This window comes from Carcharodon carcharias, chromosome 16 (assembly GCF_017639515.1).
Source record: "Carcharodon carcharias isolate sCarCar2 chromosome 16, sCarCar2.pri, whole genome shotgun sequence".
NCBI lineage: Eukaryota > Metazoa > Chordata > Chondrichthyes > Lamniformes > Lamnidae > Carcharodon > Carcharodon carcharias.
In genome coordinates this window covers 41686079-41711081 of record NC_054482.1, presented here as the reverse complement: position 1 = coordinate 41711081, position 25003 = coordinate 41686079, and the positions used below count along the sequence as shown (strand labels likewise).

General features: G+C 45.6%; 1 protein-coding gene across 1 annotated transcript in view; it reads left to right on the top strand.

Moving 5' to 3' along the window:
- Window positions 1-15909, top strand: part of LOC121288825 (vesicle-trafficking protein SEC22b) — a 28528-nt gene extending 12619 nt beyond the window's left edge. The window contains exons 4-5 of the mRNA XM_041207582.1: window positions 13762-13908; window positions 15235-15909. Coding sequence (XP_041063516.1) covers window positions 13762-13908; window positions 15235-15389 — 302 coding nt within the window. The 3' untranslated portion in view covers window positions 15390-15909. The remainder of the gene's footprint in view (window positions 1-13761; window positions 13909-15234) is intronic.
- Window positions 15910-25003: the final 9094 nt, after the last annotated feature.

The window sequence follows — 25003 nt, the reverse complement described above, 5'->3', positions numbered from 1 at the left end:
TGTAGTAGCTGCTATTCCAGTAATCTGGAGAGAGTGAAGGATGGTACCCAAGGGTGCAAACTGAGATTAGGACCAAGTTTACACATTGGTGATATTCAGGTGGAGTGTGTGAATAGAATGGAAGGTGAATTAAAATTCTGATGTTCTAGGAACAAGCAATTGTGACAACACAGAAGGAGGCCGTTTGACCTGTTATATTTATGTTGGCACTCTGCCAAGAGCAATTCACCTATTGTTACACCTCCGCCCTTTCCCTGCAGCTCTGCAGTTCTTTCCTTTTCAGCTAATGGACTAATTACCTCTTGAAATCCTTGACTGAACCCAGTTTCTGGATTTCACCCTGAGCAGCTTCATCACTCACTGACTTCAGTTCATTCCAGACCCTAACCACTTGATCGACCCAGTCTCCACCATACTCTCAGTCAGTATGTTCCAGACCCTAGCCACTTGATTGACCCTGCCTCCACCATACTCTCAGACAGTGCATTCCACACCCTAACCACTAGATTGACCCAGTCTCCACCACACTCTCAGTCAGTACATTCCAGACCCTAACCACTCGATTGACCCTGTCTCCACCACACTCTCAGACAGTGCATTCCAGACCCTAACCACTAGATTGACCCTGTCTCCTCTACACTCTCAGTCAGTACATTCCAGACCCTTTCCTCTCATTTGACCCTGTCTTCACCATATTCTCAGGCAGCGCATTCCACATGTTAACGACTCGATGGACCCTGTCTCCCTCTCACTCTCAGGCAGTACATTCCAGATCCTAACCACTCAATTGACCCAGTCTCCATCACACTCTCAGGCAGTGCATTCCAGCTCCGAAGCACTCGATGGACCCTGTCTCTGCCACATTCTCAGACAGTGCATTCCAGATCCTAACCACTCGATTGACCCAGTCTCCACCACGCTCTCAGACAATGCATTCCGGACCCTAACAACTCGAAGCATTCTGTGTCTACCACACTCTCAGGCAGTGTATTCCAGACCTGGGTTGACCCTGCCTTCACCACACTCTAAAGCAGTGTATTCCAGATCCTAACCACTCGATTTACCCGGTCTCCACCACACTCTCAGGCAGTGCAATCCTGATCCTAACCACTCGATTAACCCTGTCTGCGCCACACTCTCAGGCAGTGCATTCCTGATCCTAACCACTCGATTAACTCTGTCTGCACCACACTTTCAGGCAGTGCATTCCTGATCCTAACCACTCGATTGACCCTGTCTCCACCACACTCTCAGTCAGTGCATTCCAGACACTAACCACTTGATTGACCCTGTCTCCACCACACTCTCAGACAGTGCAACCCAGACTCACCACACGGTTGATCCTGTCTGCACCACACTCTCAGACAGTGCAACCCAGACTCTAACCACTCGCTGCATGAAAATCTTCCCCTCGTCCCCATTGCTTCTTTTGCCAATTACCTTAACTTAGTGCCCTTGTTCTCAATCCTTCCACCAACGGGAACAATTTCTCCCTATCTGCTCTGTCCAGATCCCTCAAAATTTTGAAGACCTCTATCAGATCTCCTCTCAGCCTTCTCTTCACCCAAGGAGAACTGTCCCTGTACCTCTAATCTTTCTGTGAACTGAAGTTTCTCATCCCTGGATCTATTCTTGTGAATCTTCCCTGCACCTTAGCTAATGCCTTCATATCCTTCCTAAAGTGTGGTGCCCAGTACTGCAGTTGAGGCTGAACCAATGATTTATGCAGGTTTAACATAACTTGCTTGCTTTTGAATTTTCCTCTCCTATTTATAAAGCCCAAGTCTGCTTTATTCTCCACATTTCCAATTTTTCCTGTCAGTTTAAATGATTTGTGCACATAAATCCCCAAGTCCCTCTGCTCCTGTACCCCCTTTAGAATTGTACCCTTTCTTTCATACAGTCTCTCAACGTTATCCTCACCAAAATGAATCACTTCACATTTTTCTGCATTAAATTTCATCTGCCACTTGTCTGCCCATTGCACCAACCTATTCCTGTCCTTATGAAGTTTAACACTATCCTGCTCACAGTTCACAATGCTTCCGAGTTTTGTGTTGACCACAAATTTTTAAATTCTGCTCCATACAACAAATACTTGAGATACGATTTTCTGACCCCACCCACCGCCGCAATCGATCACTCCCACCGAAAGCCAATGGACTTTTGGCTGCCGTATCCCCTGTGGCGTGTCACGCCACAGCAGGGCCGGAAAATCTCAGCCTTGGTCATTAATATATATCAGGAACAGTAGGGGCCTAATACCGACTTCGGGGAACTCCTCACTAACCTTCCTCCAGTCCTAAAACCAACCATTAACCACTGCTATAATAAAAGCAAAAAACTGCGGATGCTGGAAATCCAAAACAAAAACAAAAATACCTGGAAAAACTCAGCAGGTCTGGCAGCACCTGTGGAGAGGAGCACAGTTAATGTTTCGAGTCCAAATGACTCTTCAACAGAACTAAGGAAAAAGAGAAAAGGTGTGAAATATAAGCTGGTTTAAAGTGGGGTTGGAACAAGAAGAGCTGGATAGAGGGCCAGTGATAGGTGAAGTTAACCAAAAGATGTCACAGACAAAAGGACAAAGAGATGTTGAAGGTCGTGATTCACATCTAAAGGAATGTGCTAATTAAGGGTGGAAAGCAGGACAAGCAAGTTACAGATAGTCCTAGTGGGGGTGGGGTGAAGGAATTGAAAAAGGCTAAAAGGTAGAGATAAAACAATGGATGGAAATACATTTAAAAATAATGGAAATAGGTGGGACAAGAAAAATCTATATAAATTATTGGAAAAAAACAAAAAGGAGGGGGAAAATCAGAAAGGGGGTGGGGATGGAGGAGAGAGTTCACGATATAAAATTGTTGAACTCAATATTCAGTACGGAAGGCTGTAAAGTGCCTAGTTGGAAGATGAGGTGCTGTTCCTCCAGTTTGCGTTGAGCTTCACTGGAACAATGCAGCAAGCCAAGGACGGACATGTGGGCATGAGAGCAGGGTGGAGTGTTGAAATGGCAAGTGACGGGGAGGTCTGGGTAATGCTTGCGGACAGACCGAAGGTGTTCTGCAAAGCGGTCACCCAGTCTGCGTTTGGTCTCTCCAATGTAGAGGAAACCACATTGGGAGCAACGAATGCAGTAGACTAAGTTGGGGGAAGTGCAAGTGAAACGCTGCTTCACTTGAAATGAGTGTTTGGGCCCTTGGATGGTGAGGAGAGGGGAAGTAAAGGGGCAGATGTTGCATCTTCTGCGGTTGCATGAGAAGGTGCCATGGGAGGAGTTTGAGGTGTAGGGGGTGATGGAGGAGTGGACCAGGGTGTCATGGAGGGAACGATCCCTACGGAACGCCGCCAGGTGAGTGAAGGGAAGATGTGTTTGGTGGTGGCATCATGCTGGAGTTGGCGGAAATGGTGGAGGATGATCCTTTGAATGCAGAGGCTGGTGGGGTGATAAGTGAGGACAAGGGGGAACCCTATCATTTTTCTGGGAGGGAGAAGAAGGCGTGAGGGCGGATGCACGGGAGATGGGCCGGACACAGTTGAGGGCCCTGTCAACCACCGTGGGTGGAAAACCTCAGTTAAGAAAGAAGGACGTGTCAGAGGAACTGTTTTTGAAAGTGGCATCATCAGAACAGATGCGACGGAGGTGAAGGAGCTGAGAGAATGGGATGGAGTCCTTACAGGATGCGGGGTGTGAGGAGCTGTAGTCGAGGTAGCTGTGGGAGTCAGTAGGTTTGTAATGGATAATGGTGGACAGTCCATCATCAGAAATTAAGACAGAGAGGTCAAGGAAGGGAAGGGAAGTGTCAGAGATGGACCATGTGAAAATGATGGAGGGGTGGAAATTGGAAGCAATATTAATAAATTTTTCCAGGTCCAGACGAGAGCATGAAGCAGAATCGAAGTAATCATCAATTGCTCTCTGTTTCCAGTCACTCAGCCAATTTCAAATCCATGTTGCTACTGTCCCCATTATTCCAAGAATTCTAACTTTGCTCACAAAACTGTGGTGCAGCACTTCATCAATGCTTTCTAGAAACCTATGTACACCACATCAACAAAATTACCCTTATTAACCCTCCTCATTGAAAAACTCAAGGTTAGTTAAACATGATAAATCCACACTGACTTTCCTTAATTTTTTTTTATTCTTTCACAAGATGTGGGCTTCACTGGCTGGGCCAGCATTTTATTGCTCATCCCTTGTTGCCCTTGAGAAGATGGTGGTGAGCTGCCTTCTTGAACCACTGCAATCCATGTCATGTAGATACACCCACTGTGCTGAGAGCAAGGGAATTCTATGATTTTGACCCAGCAACAGTGAAGGAATGGTGATATATTTCCAAGTCAGGATGGTGAATGACTTGGAGGCGAACTTCTAGGCGGTGGTGTTCCCAACTATCTGCTGCCCTTATCCTTCTAGATGGTGAGGTCATGGGTTTGGAAGGTGGTGTCGAAGGAGCCTTGGTGAATTCCTGCAGTCCATCTTGTAGATGGTACACACTGCTGCTACCGTGCATTGGTGGTGGAGGGAGTTAATGTTTGTGGATGTGGTGCCAATCAAGCCGGCTGCTTTGACCTGGATGCTGTCAAGCTTCTTGAGTGTTGTTGGAGCTGCACTCATCCATGCAAGTGGGGAGTCTTCCATCATACTCCTGACTTGCGCCTTGTAAATGGTGGACAGGCTTTGGGGAGTCAGGAGTCAGTTATTCGTTGCACGATTCCTAACACTGACCTGCTCTTGTAGCCACAGTATTTATGTGGCTAGTCCAGTTCAGTTTCTGGTCAATGGTAGCCCCAGGATGTCGATAGTTGGGGATTCAGTGATGGTAATGCCATTGAACATCAAGGGGTGATGGTTAGATTCTCTCTCGTTGGAGATGGTCATTGCCTGACACTTGTGTGGTGTGAATGTTACTTGCCACTTGTCAACCCAAGCCTGGATATTGTCCAGGTCTTGCTGCATTTGGACACGGACAGCTTCAGTATCTGAGGAGTTGCGAATGGTGCTGAACATTGTGCAATCATCAGCGAACATCCCCACTCTGACCTCATGATGGAAGGAAGGTGATTGATGAAACAGTGCAAGATGGTTGGGCCCAGGACATTACCCTGAGGAACTCCTGCCAGTTATGACCCCAACCTAATAAGAGTTTTCCCCCTTATTCCCATTGACTCCAATTTTGCTAGGGCTCCTTGATGCCACACTTGGTCAAATACGGCCTTGATGTCAAGGCAGTCACTCTCACCTCACCTCGGGAGTTCAGCTCTTTTGTCTATGTTTGAACCAAGGCTGTAATGAGGTCAGGAGCTGAGTGGCCCTGGTGGAACCCAAACTGTGCATCAGTGAACAGGTTATTGCTATGCAAGCGCCATTTGATAGCACTGTTGATGACCCCTTCTGTTACGTTACTGATGATGGAGAGTAGACTGATGAGGCTGTAATTGGCCAGGTTGGATTTCTCCTGCTTTTTGTATACAGGACATACCTGGGCAATTTTCCACATAGCCGGGTAGATGCCAGTGTTGTAGCTGTACAAGAGCAGCTTGGCTTGGGACACGGCAAGTTCTGGAGCACAAGTCTTCGGTACTATTGCCGGAATATTGACAGGACCCATAGCCTGTGCAGTATCCAGTGCCATTTGCTGTTTCTTGATATCACTGTCATCCAGGGAACTCTAGAATTGTTTGCCCTTCCTTTCCCTCTCATGGGAATATACCTGGATTGTGTCCTTTAAAAGGAGTCCATTGTTCAGCTACAGATTCACCTGTCAATCTTGGATTCCAATGTAATTGCACAAGGTCCATTCCGATCTCATTAAAGCTGGCTTTCTCCCAGTTAAGTATTCTTATTCTGGATTGTTCTTTGTCCTTTTCCATAGTCAGCTGAAACCTTATGATACAATGATCACTGTCCCCTATATGCTGTCTTACTGACATTTGATCCACTTGACCCACCTCATTCCCAAGGACCAGGCCTAGCATGCCTCCTTTCTCATTAGACTGGACACATATTGCTGTAGAAAATTCTCCTGAACACACAATAGGAAATCTCGCCCCCCTCTTTACACTTTAAGCTACGACTATCCCAGTCTATATCCAGATAATTAAAGTCCCTCATCATAACTATATAATTTTTGCACTACTCTGTATTTTGCTTGCAAATTTATTTCTCTGCATGTTTCCCACTGGTTGGTGGCCTATGGACTACACCAAGCAATGTAATTGGTACCCTCTTTGTTCCTGAGCGCTAGTTAAATAGATTCTGTCCTTGAACCCCCGGGACATCCTCTCTCTCCAGCTCTGCGATGTTCCCCTTAGCCAATACTGCTAACCCACCCTTTTTCATTCCTTTCCTTTCTTTCCTGAAACCTTGTATCCAGGGATATTTAACACCCTTCTTTGAGCCAGGTCTCAGTTATCGCCATAACATCATATTTCCATGTGGCAATCTGCGCCTTTAACTCCACAGTCTTATTTACCATACTCCATGCATTCGCATACATGCACTGTAACCCTGATTTGCAAATTTATTCCTCTGCATGTTTCCCACTGGTTGGTGGCCTATGGACTACACCAAGCAATGTAATTGTACCCTCTTTGTTCCTGAGCTCTAGTTAAATAGATTCTGTCCTTGAACCCCCGGGACATCCTCTCTCTCCAGCTCTGCGATGTTCCCCTTAACCAATACTGCTAATCCACCCCCTTTCATTCCTTTCCTGTCTTTCCTGAAACCTCCCTGCCTCTGAACCCACTATTTCCTACTCTAGTGCAATCTTGTTTCTCCTTATTCTCTGTGCATCTTGGTGTTCTCTCTAGCACTAACTCCTGGTTCCCACATCCCTGCCATATCAGTTTAAACCTTCCCCAATATCAGCAAGTCACCTCACAAGGAAATTGGTCCCAGCTCTACTCAGGCACAACCCATCCAGCTTATACATGTCCTACCTCACCCAGAACTTTCCCAGTGTCCCAGGAATGTAATGCCCTTCCTCCTGCACCATCCCTCCAGCCACACATTCAACTGCTTTATCCTCCTATTTTTATACCATGAGTAAATTAGATTTAAAACAGCCACAGGTGCAGGCATATGATGCTTACGTCAGTAAGACTAATAAAATGTTGGGCTAAATCACGAGGGACAACATTGAGTTATAAAAGCAAAATACTGCGGATGCTGGAAGCCTGAAATAAAAACAAAAGTGTTAGAAAAACTCAGCAGATCTGGCAACAACCTGTGGAGAGAGAAACGGAATGAACATTTTGAGTCCAGTATGACTCTTCTTTGGAACTCCAGTGAAAATGATAAGTACCTGTGTGACAATACCTGACAACCAGTATTGGTCCACAACAAGTAGATGGACCTCCCCAAATACCTGGATTGTTTTCAGGAGATGACAGGGAAACAAGGGCCCAGAACTTCCGATCTCCAGAAGGTCGTATCCCCCACTATGCAATATGGGACGCACTGACTGCGGGAATTACCTGGGAAGATTGGAAATCCGATGAGCAATTCCACTGTGCTCCGAAAAGTCTGCAACTCTGAATTAGAGTCAGAGACTTCAGATTGTCTGACTTCCTTAGCAGAACAGTTACCCAAGGAAGGTTAGAAGGATTAAAACCAATTCGAACTCCTGGGTGGCAATACGACTGACCCGTCCTGACTTCCCACTGCCTCTCCCTCCCTGTCCCAGCTACCCCCCTCAGCCCCTCACCTGACCATCCCCCCCCACCCAACCCCTGACCTGCCTTACCCCCCTCACCCACTTACCTTGCCACTCTACCCTCTCAGCCACTTTCCATAAACACTTAACTTCCCTCCGTAGCTTCTCAAAGTGGCTTGGGGACATTTTAATCTCTCTACTTAAGAGCACAGCAGCCAGTGACATATGGAGGTGTAGCTTCTGCGATGACTCTCTCTGCCACTCCTTGTGAAGATTGCTGTACTCTGAGAGTTTAGAAGGACTTTCTTTGGAAGACAGGCCTGAAAAATTGTAGAAAGTTAAGTCGGTAACTTTTTGTCTCATCTGGGTCAGAAATAGTAATTCTAACCCAGGCCAGGACTTCTGGGCCATAGAAAATTTATGTTAGAGAAGGAGGCCATTCATCCCAACAGGTCCATGCTGCCTCTTTGCAGACCGATTCTATCCGTCCCATTGCTGACTGGACAGACCACCCGGCATCGACCTTGGCACCAGAAAGGAGAATGGCAAACCCAGCCCTGTCGACCCTGCAAAGTCCTCCTTACTAACATCTGGGGACTGGTGCCAAAATTGGGAGGGCTGTCTCACAGACTAGTCAAGCAGCAGCCTGACATAGTCATCCTCACACAATCATATCTTACAGATAATGTCCCAGACACCACCATCACCATCACCATCCCTGGTTATGTCCTGTCCCACCAGCAGGACAGCCCCAGCAGAAGGCACTGGTATACAGTCGGGAGGGAATTGCCCTGTGAGTCCTCAACATCGACTCTGGACCCCATGAAGTCCCATGGCATCAGGTCAAATGCGGGCAAGGAAACCTCCTGCTGATTACCATGTACCACCCTCCCTCAGCTGATGAATCAGTGCTTCTCCATGTTGAACATCACTTGGAGGAAGCACTGAGGATGGCGAGGGCACAGAATGTACTCTGGGTGGGGGACTTCAATGTCCATCACCAAGAGTTGCTTGGTAGCACCACTACTGACCGAGTCCTAAAGGGCATAGCTGCCAGACTGGGTTTGTGGCAGTTTGTGAGGGAACCAACAAGAGGGAAAAACATACTTGACCTCATCCTCACCAACCTGCCTGCTGCAGATATACCTGCCCTTGACAGTATCAGTAGGAGTGACCACCGTACTGTCCTTGTGGAGATGAAGTTCTGTCTTCACATTGAGGATACCCTCCATCATGTTGATTTTGAACAGATCTAGCTACTCAAGACTGGGCATCCATGAGGTGCTGTGGGCCATCAGCAGCAGAATTGTACCTGAACACAACTGTAACCTCCAGCATATCCCCCACTCTAGCATTACCATCAAGCCAGGGGATCAACCCTGGTTCAATGAAGAGTGCAGGAGGGCATGCCAGGAGCAGCACCGGACATACCTAAAGATGAAGTGCCAACCTGGTGAAGCTATAACACAGGACGACTTGCGTGTCAAACAGTATAAGCAGCAAGCGGATAGACAGAGCTAAGAACCCCACAATCAACGGATCAGATCTAAGCTCTGCAGTCCTGCCACGTCCAGTTGTGAATAGTGGTGGACAATTAAACAACTCACAGGAGAAGGAGGCTCCACAAATATCCCCATCCTCAATGATGGGGGAGCCCAGCACATCAGTGCATTTGCTGCAATCTTCAGCCAGAAGTGCTGAGTGGATGGTCCAACTAGGCCCTCTTCCGGAGTTCCCCAGCATCACTGATGCCAGTCTTAAGTCAATTTGATTCATCCCATGTGATATGAAGAAACAGCTAAAGGCACTGGATAGTGCAAAGGCTATAGGCCTATTCTGGCAATAGTACTGAAGACTTGTGCTCCAGAACTTGCCGTGCCCCTAGCCAAGCTGTTCCAGTACAGCTACAACGCTGGCATCTACCCAGCTATGTGGAAAATTGCCCAGGTATGTACTGTACACAAAAAGCAGGACAAATTCAACTCGGCCAATTACCACCCCATCAGTCCACTCTTGATCATCAGTAAAGTAATGGAAGGGGTCATCAACAGTGCTATCAAGTGGCACTTTCTTCGCAATAACCTGCCCACTGATGTCCTTTTTTTAGGTTCCACCAGGGCCACTCAGCTCCTGACCTCATTACAGCCTTGGTTCAAACATGGACAAAAGAGCTAAACTACCAAGGTGAGGTGAGAGTGACTGCCGTTGACATCAAGGCCGCATTTGACCAATGGGCATCAAGGAGCCAACTGGAGTCAATGGGAATCAGGGGAAAACTCTCTGTAGATTGGAGTCATACCTAGCACAAAGGAAGATGGTTGTGGTTGTTGAAGGTCAGACATCTCAGCACCAGGACATCACTGCAGGAGTTCCTCAGGGTAATGTCCTTGGCCCAATTATCTTCAGCTGCTTCATCAATGACCTTCCTTCCATCATAAAGTCAGAAGTGGGGATGTTCGCTGATGATTGCACAATGTTCAGCACCATTCACGACTCCTCAGATACTGAAGCAATTCATGACCAAATGCAGTAAGACCTGGACAATATCCAGGCTTGGGTTGACAAGTGGCAAGTAACATTCGCACCACACAAGTGCCAAGCAATGACCATCTTCAACAAGACAGAATCTAACCATCGCCCCTTGATGTTCAATGACATTACCATCACTGAATCCCCCACGATCAACATTCTGGGTGTTACCATTGACCAAAAACTGAATTGGACTAGCCACATAAATACTGTGGCTACAAGAGCAGGTCAGAGGCTCGGAATCCTGTGACAAGTAACTCAGTTCCTGACTTCCTAAAACCTGTCCACCATCTACATGGCACAAGTCAGGAGTGTGATGGAATACTCTCCATTTGCCTGGATGAGTGCAGTTTCAACAGCACTCAAAAAACTTGACACAATCCAGGACAAAGCAGTCCGCTTGATTGGCACCAGATCCACAAACATTCACTCCCTCCGCCACTGATGCACAGTAGCATCAGTGTGTACCATCTACAAGATGCACTGCAGGAATTCACCAAGGCTCCTTCGACACTATCTTCCAAACCCACGATCTCTACTAGCTAGAAGGAAAAGGGCAACAGATAGCTGGGAACACCACCACCTGGAAGTTCTCCTCCAAGTCACTCACCATCCTATTGGAAATCTATCTCCGTTCCTTCACTGTTGCTGTGTCAAAATCCTGGAACTCCCTCTCTAACAGCACTGTGGGTGTACCGACACCAATGGACTGCAGCGGTTCAAGAAGGCAGCTTACCACCACCTTCTCAAGGGCAGCTCGGAATCGGCAATAAATGCTGGCCCAGCCATGAAGCCCACATCCCATGAAAGAATTTAAAAGAGAAAAAAATCCCCCTCCCCCGCTCTATCGCCGCGTCCCTGTAAGTTTATTTTCCTCAAGTGCCCATCCAGTTTCCTGTTGAAATTATTCATCATCTCTGCTTCCACCATCCTCGTGGGCAGCGAGTTCCAGGTCATCACCACTCGCTGTGTAAACAAGTTCTTCCTCATATTCCCCCTGTATCTCTTGTTCAAAACCTTAAATCTGTGTCCACCAGTCCTTGTACCATCAGCTAATGGGAACAGCTTTGTCTTGTCTACCTTATATAAACCTGTCCTAATCTTGTACCCCTCTATCAAATCTCCCCTCAACTCCTGTGCTCCAAGGAGAACAGCTCCAGCTTCTCCAACCTAACCTTGTAACTAAAATCCCTCATCCCTGGAACCATTCCGGTAAATCTCCTCCGCATCTTCTCAAGGATCCTCACCTCCTTCCTAAAGTGCGGTGACCAGAACTGGACACAATACTCTAGTTGGGGCCTAGCCAGAGCTTTATAAACGTTCAGCCAACTCGCCTGCTTTTGTACTCAGTACTTCTGCTTATGAAGCCCAAGATCCCAAAGCTGTACCAACTGCTCTCAATATGTCCAGCTACCTTTTTTCACAAGATTGCTCCACAGGGAGTCAGCATGGACTTGATGGGCTGAATGGCCTCCTCTACCATAATTTTTCTGTTTCCATATCGTCTCTTGATAAATATCCAGGAGTTTGGGAAGACCCCTCTGCTTGTCCTGGAGTAATGTTGGCTGCCAGGTTCTGTCACACAGGTCATCAATATTCTTCCTTGTGATTTCACCCATTATTTTGTCAGTCTTACTGGTGGAAGCAGCCTAAGCCTGCACCTGTGGCTGTTTCCTGGTACCACACGCAAGTGAGTATAGAAATAGGAGGATAAAGCAAATGAACGTGTGGCTGGAATGATGGTGCAGGAGGGAGGGCTTTAGATTCCTGGGATATTGGGATCGGTTCTGGGGGAGATGGCACCTGTTTAAGCCGTACGGGTTGCACCTGAACAGAGCATGGACCAATTACCTTGCGAGGTTGTCTTATAAGGAAAGGCTGGATAGGTTAGGCCTGTATCTACTGGAGTTTAGAAGAGTAAGAGATGAATTAATTGAAACCTTTAAGATCCTGAGGGATCTTGATGGGGTGGATATTGAGAGGATAGTTCCTAGTTCCCTCTAGAACTAGGGATCAAGCGCAAAATACTGCAGAAGCTGGAAATCAGAAAACTAAAAATAGGGAATGCTGGAAAACTCAGCAGGTCTGACAGCATCTGTGGAGAGAAAAACAGTTAACGTTTCAAGTCTGGTATGACTACTTCAGATCTGAAGAGAGGTAGAAATGTGATTAAATTTATCCTGTATAAGGGGGGTGGAGCAGGTGAAGCTGGATAGAAAGCCAGTGATAGATGGGGGCTGAGGAGCAATTGACAAAGATGTCATGGACACAAAGACAAAGGGAGTGTGGTAGTGGTCAGGGCTGTCAGACCTGCTGAGTTTTGCCTGCATTTTCTGTTCGAACTAGAGGTCACTGTTTAAAAATAAAGGGTTGCCCATTTAGGACAGAGATAAGGAAATTTTTTTCTGAGGGTTGTGAGCCTCTGGAACTCGTCCTCAAAAGGTGGTGTAAGTCTTTGAATCTTTTTAAGGCGGAGCTAAGTAGACTCTTGATTAACAATGGGGTGAAAGGTTATCGGGGGTAGGCAGGAATGTGGAATGGAGGGTCCATTCAGATCAGCCATGATCTTATTGGATGTTGGAGCAGGCTCGAGGGGCCGAGAGGTCTACTCCTGCTCATTTATATGTTTGTGATTTTTCAGTGATATTGGGGAGAGTTTAAACTAGCTTGGCGGGGCTGGGGGTGGGGGGGGAGTGTCGTGGGCTGAAAAATTGAAGTTAATCAAAGATAACCAGCACAGATTTGTAAAAGCAGACGATGCTTGACTAATGCAGTTGAACTTTGGGAACCAGGAGCTAGGACTAGGGAAGAATATCAAGTTGCACAGAGAATTGGAAGTGACAGATCCCCCAGGCTCTTGTTCCCTGTACATGTTTTCCAGTTGTGCAATTAGTCCAGATTGCTTCTCTCTATCCTTGATCCCAAAACTCATCACCTCATACTTCTGTATGAAAATCCATCCACCACTCCAGTCCCTCTTCCGCTAGCCTAACTATGTACCCTTTCAGTCGATTGCTATTCTCCTCACCGTTTGTTGCTCCTCCAATTTTGATATCAAAAGCAACTTTGAAATTTTATTCTAAATTCCAATATTCAAAATTTTATATACATCAAAAAAAGTGGTGATCGAGCTCACCGGCCTCATCACCTAAATTCAGTTGGATTAGTCAAGAATGGTTTACTTTTATAAATCTGTGTTGCTTCTCCTTGATTAACTAAGATTTTCCTGCCTCCCCATCCCCATCCCTCACCTGTCCCCTCAATCCCTGTCCCTCCTCTTTCCTCCCAATCCCTGTCCCTCCCCTGTCCCCACCTCCCCGTCTCCCCATCCCTGTCCCTCCTCTGCCTCCTTACTCTCGCCCCTCCTCTGCCTCCTCACCCCCGCCCCTCCTCTGCCTCCTTACCCCCGCCCCTCCTCTGCCTCCTTACCCCGGCCCCTCCTCTGCCTCCCCTCCACCCGTCCCCATCCTTGCTCTATCCAACATGGTTGAATCAAAATTTCTGTGTGGGCCTATGTTGTACCATCAGGATTTTGGTGGTGAAGGGTTAACTTGTTGGTTTTTTTTTTCAGACACATACATTCAAAAAACAAAGAAATCTTACATTGACAGTAGGGCACGTAGGAACCTCGGCTCCATAAACACAGAACTGCAGGATGTGCAGCGAATAATGGTGGGGAATATTGAGGAGGTTTTACAGCGAGGAGAGGCTCTCTCAGGTAAAGTTTCTGAGTCTGAGCAACAGCAGTTTGAGCTGTGCCATGCAGCCCCTTCAAATTGGAGTGCATTGGAGTTTCTCTGATCAATTGTTGTGTAAACTTAATAACCTCCCCAATGTTGAGCTGAGCCTGGTCGATCAGAAGTGGAGACTTGACTGGTCACTGGAGCATTTTACCTGACCTCAGAGTATATCAGCCAGCAATTCTACTTCTGATCTCCAACAGGTGGCCCCTTCTAGAAAGCACATATCATGAGTAAATGAAAGGAGAGGGGAGGCGATGGCGTAGTGGTATTGTTGCTGGACCAGTAATCCAGAGACCTAGGGTAATGTGTTCGAATCCCGCCATGGCAGATGGTGAAGTTTGAATTCAAGAAAAATCGAGAATTAAAAGTCTAATGGTGACGAAGAAACCATTGTCGATTTTTCACTAATTTGCAGAAGGAAATCTGCTGTCCTCACCTGGTCTGGCCTACATGTGACTCCAGACCCACAGCAATGTGGCTGACTCCTAAATGCCCAGGCTCTACATCCCAGGGACTGCAGCTGCTCAAGAAGGCAGCTCGCCACCAACTTCTCAAGGGCAGTTAGGAATGGGCAATAAATGTTGGCCCAGCCAGTGATGCCCACATGCATGAATGGAAAAAAAATTTGGCTGTGATGACATTGATCCCACGATGTGGGAATGCAGTCACATTTCAGCCGAGACTGAGTAGGAACTGGGAGGATGTTTGTGAACCATTTTAGAACAATCCAGCAGCTTCATGATCACTTTTACTGATACCAGCTTCAGTCTAAAAATTGGATTCACATTCTCAAGTTGCCATAGTGATATCTTCCAATCCCTGGATTATTAACCAGGTAACAAACCCACCCCATTTGCGCTTTGGATTATTGTGGACCCATACTCCATATGCATCTTTATCAGCAGAGAGGGATTGATTCAGGTGTATGGCTGGGAATAAGATATAGATTGTTATTAGTTCCATATGGACAGAGAGCTTCCTGCATTTACTGACACCCTGGAAAGGATATCAGTGCAAAATAACTGAGCAGCAATTAATCATCAACTTCAGTGCTTGGTTTTCTGGAATTTAGCTTCATTTCTTAGGATTCAGGGAGTAAGTTCATACAACGTCTCCTCAGGAGGTTGAATGGGTGCAGTAGGGTCCCAGTAGCATACACAGCTTCTCCTGACTATCTCCACAGTTTGGTGATTGCTCAGCGTTCAGATTGAGATCTGGGGGGCTGAGACCAGGTGATGTGTTTGATCGTACTAACAGTTCATGTTTGAAATAATTGATTTCTTTTGTTCTCTTTGATGTAGCTTTGGACAGTAAGGCCAGCAGCCTGTCCAGCCTGTCGAAGAAGTACCGACAAGATGCCAAGTACTTGAACATGCGTTCAACCTATGCCAAGCTGGCAGCTGTCGCAGTCTTCTCCATCATGCTGATTGTTTATGTGCGGTTCTGGTGGCTCTGAGATTGGCTGAGGGTGATGCTAATTAAAGTTGATTTGCTCTTGCTACACATCAGTTTCCCTGATAATGGAGTGCTGGAGCTGTGAGCACACGTTCTCTTTCTAGCGACTTAGTTTGGGGCCCAGTCAGTCAAGATTATTGCTCTTTTTTGTTGTAGTTAGTGTAGGTGTGATGGGGGCCTTTCATGTTCAACACTTGTAAGATTACATTTAACTCTGTCATGTTGAAACAAAGAATCCTTTCTTCTACCCCATTGAACTGAAACATTCTAATATTTCAAATTATAGTCAGAACAAATGATCGTATTTCTCAGAAGCATTATGAAGGGTTGAAATGATGAAAAATATGTTTAAATGCTCTGTAGACACTCTGTGATCTTTCCTCCTCTCTCTGTCTGTTGCTCTTTATACACAGATCCTGGTGAAGTAGCTGAGGAGGGCCAGATTACTGCTAATCATATAGTTTGTGCTGTCACTGTATCGATATTAACATTCATTGAATAAATAAAATCACTTATGTTAAGAATGTCTCTGGCAGTTAGAGAAACAGAGCCAGCTTCTTGCAGGCTGGCAGGAAGATCGCTTGCCATCCCAGAATTTGTGCATGTCTATGGTGGCTGTAGCAATTCTATCCATTAGAACTCAGCTGCGATCATGCCTGAATGAACTAGTGGATCCCACTGGAGAGGTGTTGTCAGATTTGACGAAAACTGACATGGTAGACTGATTTTTTGGCTGCAGTGAGAGGAGACTGTGGCCTGGGCTGTAGTACAGAAGCAGAGTTAATCTGTCGATAAACACTGGAGCAAATACGAAAAGAGAGAATTGAGATGTTTCGATAGGCTGGGTTCCTTTTCACGAAGATCCTGGCTGCGAGGTTTGCTAGTGTCACTCAGGAGGGTTTAAACTAGTAGGGCAGGGGGGTTGGGAACCAGAGCAATAGGTCAGCAGGTGAAATAAATGACTGGGAACTAGTGAATATGGCCAGTAGGACTAAGAGGCCTCTGCAGGGAGAAATTACTGAACACAGTGGGACTGGGGGTCTGAAATGCATTTGTTTCAATGCGAGAAGTAAAACCTTCCTTTTTCATAAACCAGTGGTGAATTGGATTGTTTTGTCCAAACACACTCAAAGGTTGTGGTCTTCAGACACACTAACTTACGGAGGATGGTCAAGTTTTTTCTGAATACAGAACCATCTTTATTTCCATACAGGCCAATAGATTTTGCAGACAAAATGCAACAGTTATTTTTTTTCCTTAAACATGAAATGTTGGCAGATTTCTTTGTACCATACATTTTCATAGATAGTTTCATGAGTAAACTATTTATGTTTTCTGCCCCGAGGCAAGGCAGATGAGCTTAGAGCTTGGATTAGTACTTGGGACTATGATGTTATTGCTATTACAGGGACTTGGTTGAAGGATGAACAGGATTGGCAGATAAACATTCCAGGATTTAGATGTTTCAGACAGGAGAGAGAGGGGTGTAGAAGAGGTGGGGGGTTGCACTGCTGGTTAAGGAGAATATCACAGCTGTACGACAAGAGGGCTTACGCAGTGAGGCAATATGGGTAGAGCTCCGGAATAGGAAGGGTGCAAACACAATGTTGGGGGTTTACTATGGGCCTCCCAATTGCCGGCGGGAGATTGAGGAACAGTTATGTAGGCAGATTTTGGAAAGATGTAAAAGCAATAGGGTTGTTGTGGTGGGTGATTTTAACTTTCCCTATATTGACTGGGAAACACTTAGTGCTAGGGGTTTGGATGGTGCAGAATTTGTAAGGTGCATCCAGGAGGGTTTCCTGAGACAGTATGTAGATAGTCCAACTAGGGAAGGGGCAATACTGGACCTGGTATTAGGGAATGAACCCGGTCAGGTGGTCGAAGTTTCAGTAGGGGAGCATTTCGGGAAAAGTGACCATAATTCAGTAAGTTTCAAGGTACTGGTGGATGAGGATAGCAGGAGTCCTCGGGTTAAGGTGCTTAATTGGGGGAAGGCTAATTATAACAATATTAGGCAGGAACTGAGGAATCTAGACTGGAGGTGGATGTTTGAGGGCAAATCAACAACTGACATATGGAGGGCTTTCAAACGTCAATTGATAAGAATTCAGGGCCGGCATGTTCCTGTTAGGATGAAGGATAAGCATAGCAAGTTTCAGGAACCTTGGATAATGAAGGATATTGTGAGATTAGTCAAAAAGAAAAGGGAAATATTCGTAAGGGCTAGAAGGCTAGGAACAGATGAAGCCTGTGGAGAATATAAAGAAAGTAGGAAGAAACTTAAGCAAGAAGTCAGGAGGGCTAAAAGGAGTCATGAAAAGTCATTGGCAACCAGGATTAAGGAAAATCTCAAGGCCTTTTTTACATATGTAAAAAGCAAGAGGGTAGCCAGGGAAAGGGTAGGCCCACTCAGGGACAGAGGTGGAAATTTGTGTGTGGAGCCAGAAGAAATGGGAGAGATACTAAATGAGTACTTGTCATCAGTATTCACCAAAGAGGAGTTAGTGGTTGATTTGTCTAGGGAAGAGTGTGTAGATAGCCTGGATCATGTTGAGATCAAAAAAGAGGACGTGTTAGGTGTCTTGAAGAATATTAAGGTGGATAAGTCCCCAGAGCCAGATGGGATCTACCCCAGAGTACTGAGGGAGGCAAGGGAGGAGATGACAGAAATCTTTGTATCCTCACTGGCTATGGGTGAGGTCCCAGAGGACTGGAGAATGGCTAATGTTGTTCCATGAACAAGGGTAGCAGGGATAATCCAGGAAATTACAGGCCGGTGAGCCTTACGTCAGTGGTAGGGAAATTATTGGAGAAGATTCTTTGTGACAGGACTTACTACCATTTGGAAGCAAATGGACGTATTAGTGAGAGGCAGCATGGTTTTGTGAAGGGGAGGTCATGTCTCACTTGATCCAGTTTTTCGAAGAAGTGGCAAAGATGATCGACGATGGAAGGGCAGTGGATGTTAACTACGTGGATTTCAGTAAGGCCTTTGACAAGGTCCCTCATGGCAGACTGGTACAGAAGGTAAAGTTGCACGGGATCAGAGGTGAACTGGTAAGATGGATGCAGAATTGGCTTGGTCATAGAAGACAGAGGGTAGCAGTGGAAGGGTGCTTTTCTGAATGGAGAGCTATGACTAGTGGTGTTCTGCAGGGATAAGTGCTGGGACCTTTGCTGTTTGTCGTATATATAAATGATTTGGAGGAAAATGTAATTGCGCTAATTAGTAAGTTTGCAGACGACACTAAGGTTGGATGAGTTGCAGATAGTGAAGAGGATTGTCAAAGGATACAACGGGATATAGATCGGTTGGAGACTTGGGTGGAGAAATGGCAGATGAAGTTTAATCCGGACAAATTCGAGGTAATGCATTTTGGGATGTCTATTACAGGTAGGAATTATACAGTACATGGCAGAACCCTTAAGTGCATCGACGGGCAGAGGGATCTGGGTGTACAGGTCCACAGGTCACTGAAAGTGGCAACGCAGGTGGATAAGGTAGTCAGGAAGGCAAATGGCATGCTTGCCTTCATCAGCAGGGTTATTGAGTATAAAAGCTGGGAAGTCTCGCTGCAGCTGTATAGAACCTTGGTTAGGCCACACTTGGAATGTTGTGTGCAATTCTGGTCGCCACATTACCAGAAGGATATAGGCATTGGAGAGGTTGCAGAGGAGGTTTACCAGGATGCTGCCTGGTCTGGAGGTTATTAGCTATGAGGAGAGGTTGGAGAATCTCGGATTTTTCGCACTAGAGCGATGGAGATTGAGGGGCGACTTGATAGAAATTTACAAAATTATGAGTGGCATGGACAGAGTAGATAGAAGTTTTTTCCCAGGGTGGAAGAGTCAATTACTAGGGGACATAGATTTATGGTGAGAGGAGAAAACTTAAGAGGAGGTGTGCGGGGCAAGTTTTTTACACAGAGGTTAGTGAGTGTCTGGAATTCGCTGCCAGAGGAGGTGGTGAAAGCAGGGATGATAGTGGTGTTTAAGAGGCAGCTTGACAAATACATGAATAGGATGGGAATAGAGGGATATGGACCCCGGAAGTGCAAAATGTTTTAGTTGATGTGCAATATGATTGGCACAGGCTTGGAGGGCTGAAGGGCCTGTTCCTGTGCTGTACTTTTCTTTGTTCTTTGTTCTTAAAAGGCCAAGATATTTAAAATAATGAAAGGACAGGTGTCGAGATGTTTCCATTATTGGGGGATTCCAAAACTAGGGACCATGAATATAAAGTAATCACCAATAAACCCAAAGGAGAATTCAGCTTGCATTTATATAACGTTTAAATGTAATTCTGCATCTCGGGCTCTTTTTAGGGATGATTATGAAACAAAATTTGACATCAAGCCACAAAAGTAAATATGAGGAAAAGCATGGTGAAAGATGTAGGTTTGAAGGAGCATCTTAAAGGAGAGAAGATGAAAGATTTAGGAAGGGAATTCCAGAGCTTGGATCTTGGGCCGCCAATGGAGTGATCAAAATTGGGGATCAGAAAAGAGGGCAGAATTGTAAGAGTGCAGAGTTCTTGGAGTGTTGTAGGGCCAGAGGAGGTTACAGAGATAGAAAGGGACAAGACTTGAATTTGATTTGAAAACAGGGATGAGAATTTTAAAATTGGCGCATTACTGAACTGGGAGCCAATGTAGGTCAGTGAGCACAGGGATGAACAGAACTTAGTGAAGCTGGGATTTGGACAGCAGAGTTTTGGATGTACTCGAGTTTATGGAGGACAGAAGACATGAGGTCAGCTAGGAGTGTATTTGAATAGTCATGTTGGGGGTAACAAAGGCATGATGAGAGATTCAGTTGCTGAGGTAGGGGTGGGGAATGGTGATGTTGGTTGCTGAAAATAGGTAGTTTTGGTAATGAGGGGGATAGGAAATTGGAAATTCAGCTTGGGGTCAAATATGACATCAGTTTTGAAATTGTCTGGTTCAGCCTCAGTGTGATCTGAAAGGGGGATGGAGTGTCAGCTAGACCTGAAAGGGGGATGGAGTGTCAGCTAGGAACACAGTTTTTCTACTCATTGGCAATCTTGACACCAATGGAAGAGGAAACCCTGGAGTTTAGCAGGCTGGTGGCAGCAGACACCTTCACTGAATCTGAGAGAGGGATGTTACAAAGAGCAGCTGGAAGCATCGTGTAATAATCAATCAGGTTGGAGCAGCTTGTGCGATTCTATCCAACCATTCAGTTGAATACCAGCAGGATCTCACAAGATGCAACTATTAAGATCTGCGAACTTCACTAAGGTCTCATGTCTCCAGAAGGGGCAATGCCAGAGGTGCAGCAGCAGCATGAGGGAAGGAGGAAATGTAGACATGCTATAGTAGTAGGGGATTCCATAGTTGAGGTGCAAACAGACGTTTCTACGGCAATAGACATGACTCCAGGATGGTATGTTGCCTCCCTGGTGCCAGGGTCAAGGATGTCACAACGCAGCTCAGTATAGGACCAATGACATAGGTAGGAAAATGGTTGAGGTTCTGAAAGCAGATTTTAGGGAGTTAGGAAGGGAACTAAAAAGCAGGACCTCAAGAGCAGTAATCTCAGGATTACTCCCAGTGCCACATGCTAGTCAGCATAATTTACTGTGTTTATTAAATGTGAGTACTACCCACAAATACAACTAAAAGTATAAGAATAGGAAGATTGAGCAGTTCAACACGAGGCTAGAGAAATGTAGTAGGAGGGAGGGTTTCAGATTTCGGAGGCATTGGGAGTGGTTCTTGTGCAGGTGGGACCAGTACAAGAAGGATGGATTACACCTTAACAGGACTGGGGCTAATGCCCTCATGGGAAGGTTTGCTAGTGCTGTTGGGGAGGGTTTAAACTAAATTGGCAGGGGGATGGGAACCTGGGGAAATTCAGAGTGTAGAGGAGAAAAGCTGGCAGTGGGAAATAGAGAAGTATTAACTGATGAGGATATATCAGAGAGCAGTATCAAGGTATATAGAATATTTAGAGAGCTTGATAGAATTAGAGCAGGCATTAAATGGGGTCAGAATAAGGGGGAAAAGTAATAACAGCATGAGTGTGGTTAATAAGATTGGTGAACTGCATGCACAGATTGGCAAATGGAATTATGATATTATTGCTATAACAGAGACCTAGCTCAAAGAAGGGTAGGACCGGGCGTTAAATATTCCTGGGTACGAGGTGTTTAGGAGAGACAGGAAAGGAAGAAAAGCGGCAGGGGGGCATAGAAATATTGGTCAAAGATGGTATTACAGTACTGGAGAGAGAGGATGTTCCAGAGGGGTCAAGGACAGAATCACTGCGGCTAGAGGTAAGGAATGGGAATGGCACAATAACATGGATTAGTGTAGTATATAGACCACCAACTAATGGAACAAATTTGCTAAGAAATTACGGAGAGGTGCAAAAATTATAGAACAATTATAATGAGGGGCTTCAATTATCCAAATATAGACTCGGATAGGAATAGTACAAAGGGACAAGAGGGGCAAGAGTTCCTGGAATGTGTTCAAGATAATCTTCTGCAGCAGTATGTTTCCAGTCCAACTAGAGGACATGCACTTTTGGACCTGATTCTGGGGAATAAGTTGGCCCAAGTGGATCAAAAATCAGTGGGAGAGCCTCTATGGGACAGTAACCATTGTATCATAAGGTTTAAGTTAATCATGGAAATGGACAGAGAACAATCCAGAGCGGATAATTAATTGGCGGAAAGCTAACTTCGATGGGATGAGAATGAATCTGAGTCGAGTGAGTTGGAATCAAATGTTGGCAGAAAAGATGGTGGCTGAACAATTGGCCACCTTCAATGAAAAAGTATTGCAGGCAATGTTAGGGTATATTCACTTGAAGGACAAATAAATCCAGAGCATCCTGGATGATGACAGAAATAGAGGTGAAGATGAAAAGGAGGAAGTGAACATACGACAGATGTCAGGTAGAAAATACAATGGAGAATCAGGCTGAATATAGAAGGATCAGAGAGGAAGTGAAGGAACTAATAGGAAAAGCAAGGAGAGAGCATGAAAAGAGGCTGTCAGCGAACATAAAAGGGAAGCTCAAGGTCTCCTATAAGCGTGTAAATAATAAAAGGGTGGTAAAAGAAAGAGTAGGGTTGAGAAGGGACAAAAAAGGGGACTTGCACGTAAGTAAGAAGATGCTACCCAGGCCAAGATGTGAGAGGAGGTAACTGGTACACGAGAAGAATTTGCAGTTGAGAAGAAGGGGATTTTAGAAAGGCTATCTTTACTTAAAATAGGTAAGGTTTCGGGACCGGATGAGATGCATCCAAGGTTCTGAGGGAGGTGAAAGTGGAAATTGCAGAGGCACTAGTGATAATCTTCCAGTCTTCCTTAGACACAGGAGAGGTGCCAGAGGACTGGAAAACTGTGAATGTTACACCCTCATTCAAAAAGGGGTGCAAGGATAAAGCTGGCAACGACAGGCTAGTCAGTTTGACCTCAGTGGCAGGGAAACATCTGGAAACTAAAGTATGGAATAAAATCAACAATTACTGAAACAAGAGCAGGATAATTAAGGGAAGCCAGCATGGATTCATTAAGGGAAAATCATGTTTAACTAACTTGCTGGAGTTTTTTGAGGAGGTAACAGAGAAGGTTGATAAAGGAAACACTGTTGCTATTGATGTGTATATGGATTTTCAAAAGGCATTTGATACAGTGTCACACAACATTCTAGCTCATGGAATAAAAGGAAAAGTAGGAACTTGGATGAGAAATTGGCAGAGTGACAGGAAGCAGAGTAGTGATAAATGGTTGTTTTTCAGATTGGAGGAACATTTGTCATGGAGTTTCCCAGGGGTCAGTGTTGGGACCCTTGCTCTTCCTGATATACATTAATGACCTAGACTGTGGTGTGCAGGGCATAATTTCAAAATTTGCAGATGATACAAAGATTGGAAATGTTGTTAACGGTGATGGAGGTAGTCTTGAACTTCAAAAGGACATAGACATGTTAGTGGATTGGGCAGACAAGTGGCAGATGAAGTTCAATGCAGAGAAGTATGAGCTGATTTGTTTTGGCAGGAAGAATATGGGGAGACAGTATTAAATAAAGGACAAAACTCTAAAGGAGGTGCAGGAATGGAGGGAGCTCGGTGTATACGTACATAGGTCATTGAAGATGGCAAGGCCATGTTGAGAGAGCAGTTAATAAAGCATATAGTATCTTAGGCTTTATTGATAGGAGCATTGACTACAAGAGTGAGGAGGTCGTGTTGAACTTGTATAATATGCCAGTTAGGCCTCATCTAGAGTATTGTGTCCAGTTCTGGGCCCATACTTGAGAAGGATGTGAAGGCATTGGAGAGAGTACAGAGGAGATTCACAAGAATGATTCCCGGGATGAAGAACTGTAGCTATGAGGATAGATTGGAGAAGTTGGGACTGTTTTCCTTGGAGAAAAAAGGCCGAGAGGTGACTTGATAGAGGTATTCAAGATCCTGAGGGTTTCCTCTGGAAACTGTTCCCACTCAAGAGAACATCAGGAGCTAGAGGGCACAGATTCAAAATATTTGGCAAAAAGAGTAAATGTGATGTGAAGAAAGATTTTTTTCACCCAGAGGGTGGTTGGAGTCTAGAACAAGCTTCCTGATAGGGTGGTGGAGGCAGGTTCAATTGAGGTGTTCAAATGGGAATTGGATTGCTGCCTGAAAAGAGAGAATGTGCAAGGTTATGGGAATAAGGTGGGTGAGTGGGACTCAGTGGAGTGCTCTTTCAGAGAGCCAGTGGATACTTGATGGGCTGAATGACCTCCTTCTGCACTGTAAAGATACTGTGATACTGTGACCTTCCTTCCATAATAAGGTCAGAAGACTGATTGCATAATGTTCAGCACTATTCGCGACTTCTCAGATAGTGAAGCAGCCCAGGGATTTACCATTGACCAGAAACTGAACTGGACTAGCCATATAAATACTGTGCCTGCAAGAGCAGGTCAGAGGCCAGGAATTGTGCGACAAGTAACTCACCTCCTGACTCTCCAAAGCCCGTCCACCATCTACAAGGCCCAAGTCAGGAGTGTGATGGAATACTCTCCACTTGCCTGGATGGGTGCAGCTTCAAAAACACTCAAGAAGCTTGACACCATCCAGGACAAAGCAGCCTGCTTGATTGGCACCACATCCACAAACATTCACTCCCTCCACCACCAACTCACAGTAGCAGCAGTGTGTACCATCTACAAGATGCACTGCAGGAACTCACCAAGGCACCTTCAGCAGCACCTTCCAAACACATGACCACTACCACCTAGAAGGAAAAGGGCAGCAGATAGATGGGAACACCTGGGAGTTCCCTCCAAGCCACTCACCATCCTGACTTGGAAATATATCACAGTTGCTTCACTGTCGCTGAGTCAAAATCCTGGAACTCCCTCCCTAACAGCACTGCGGGTGTACCTACACCACATGGACTGCAGCAGTTCAAGAAGACAGCTCAATACCACCTTCTCAAGGGCAATTAGGGATGGGCAATAAATGCTGGCCTAGTCAGTGATGCCCACATCTCGTGAAACAATAAAGAAAATGATGCCCACCCATTTTCCTTTGATGTTTCATAAGTACCCAGTTTGTACATGACCCCTGAGGCTCAGCATTTGTGTCCA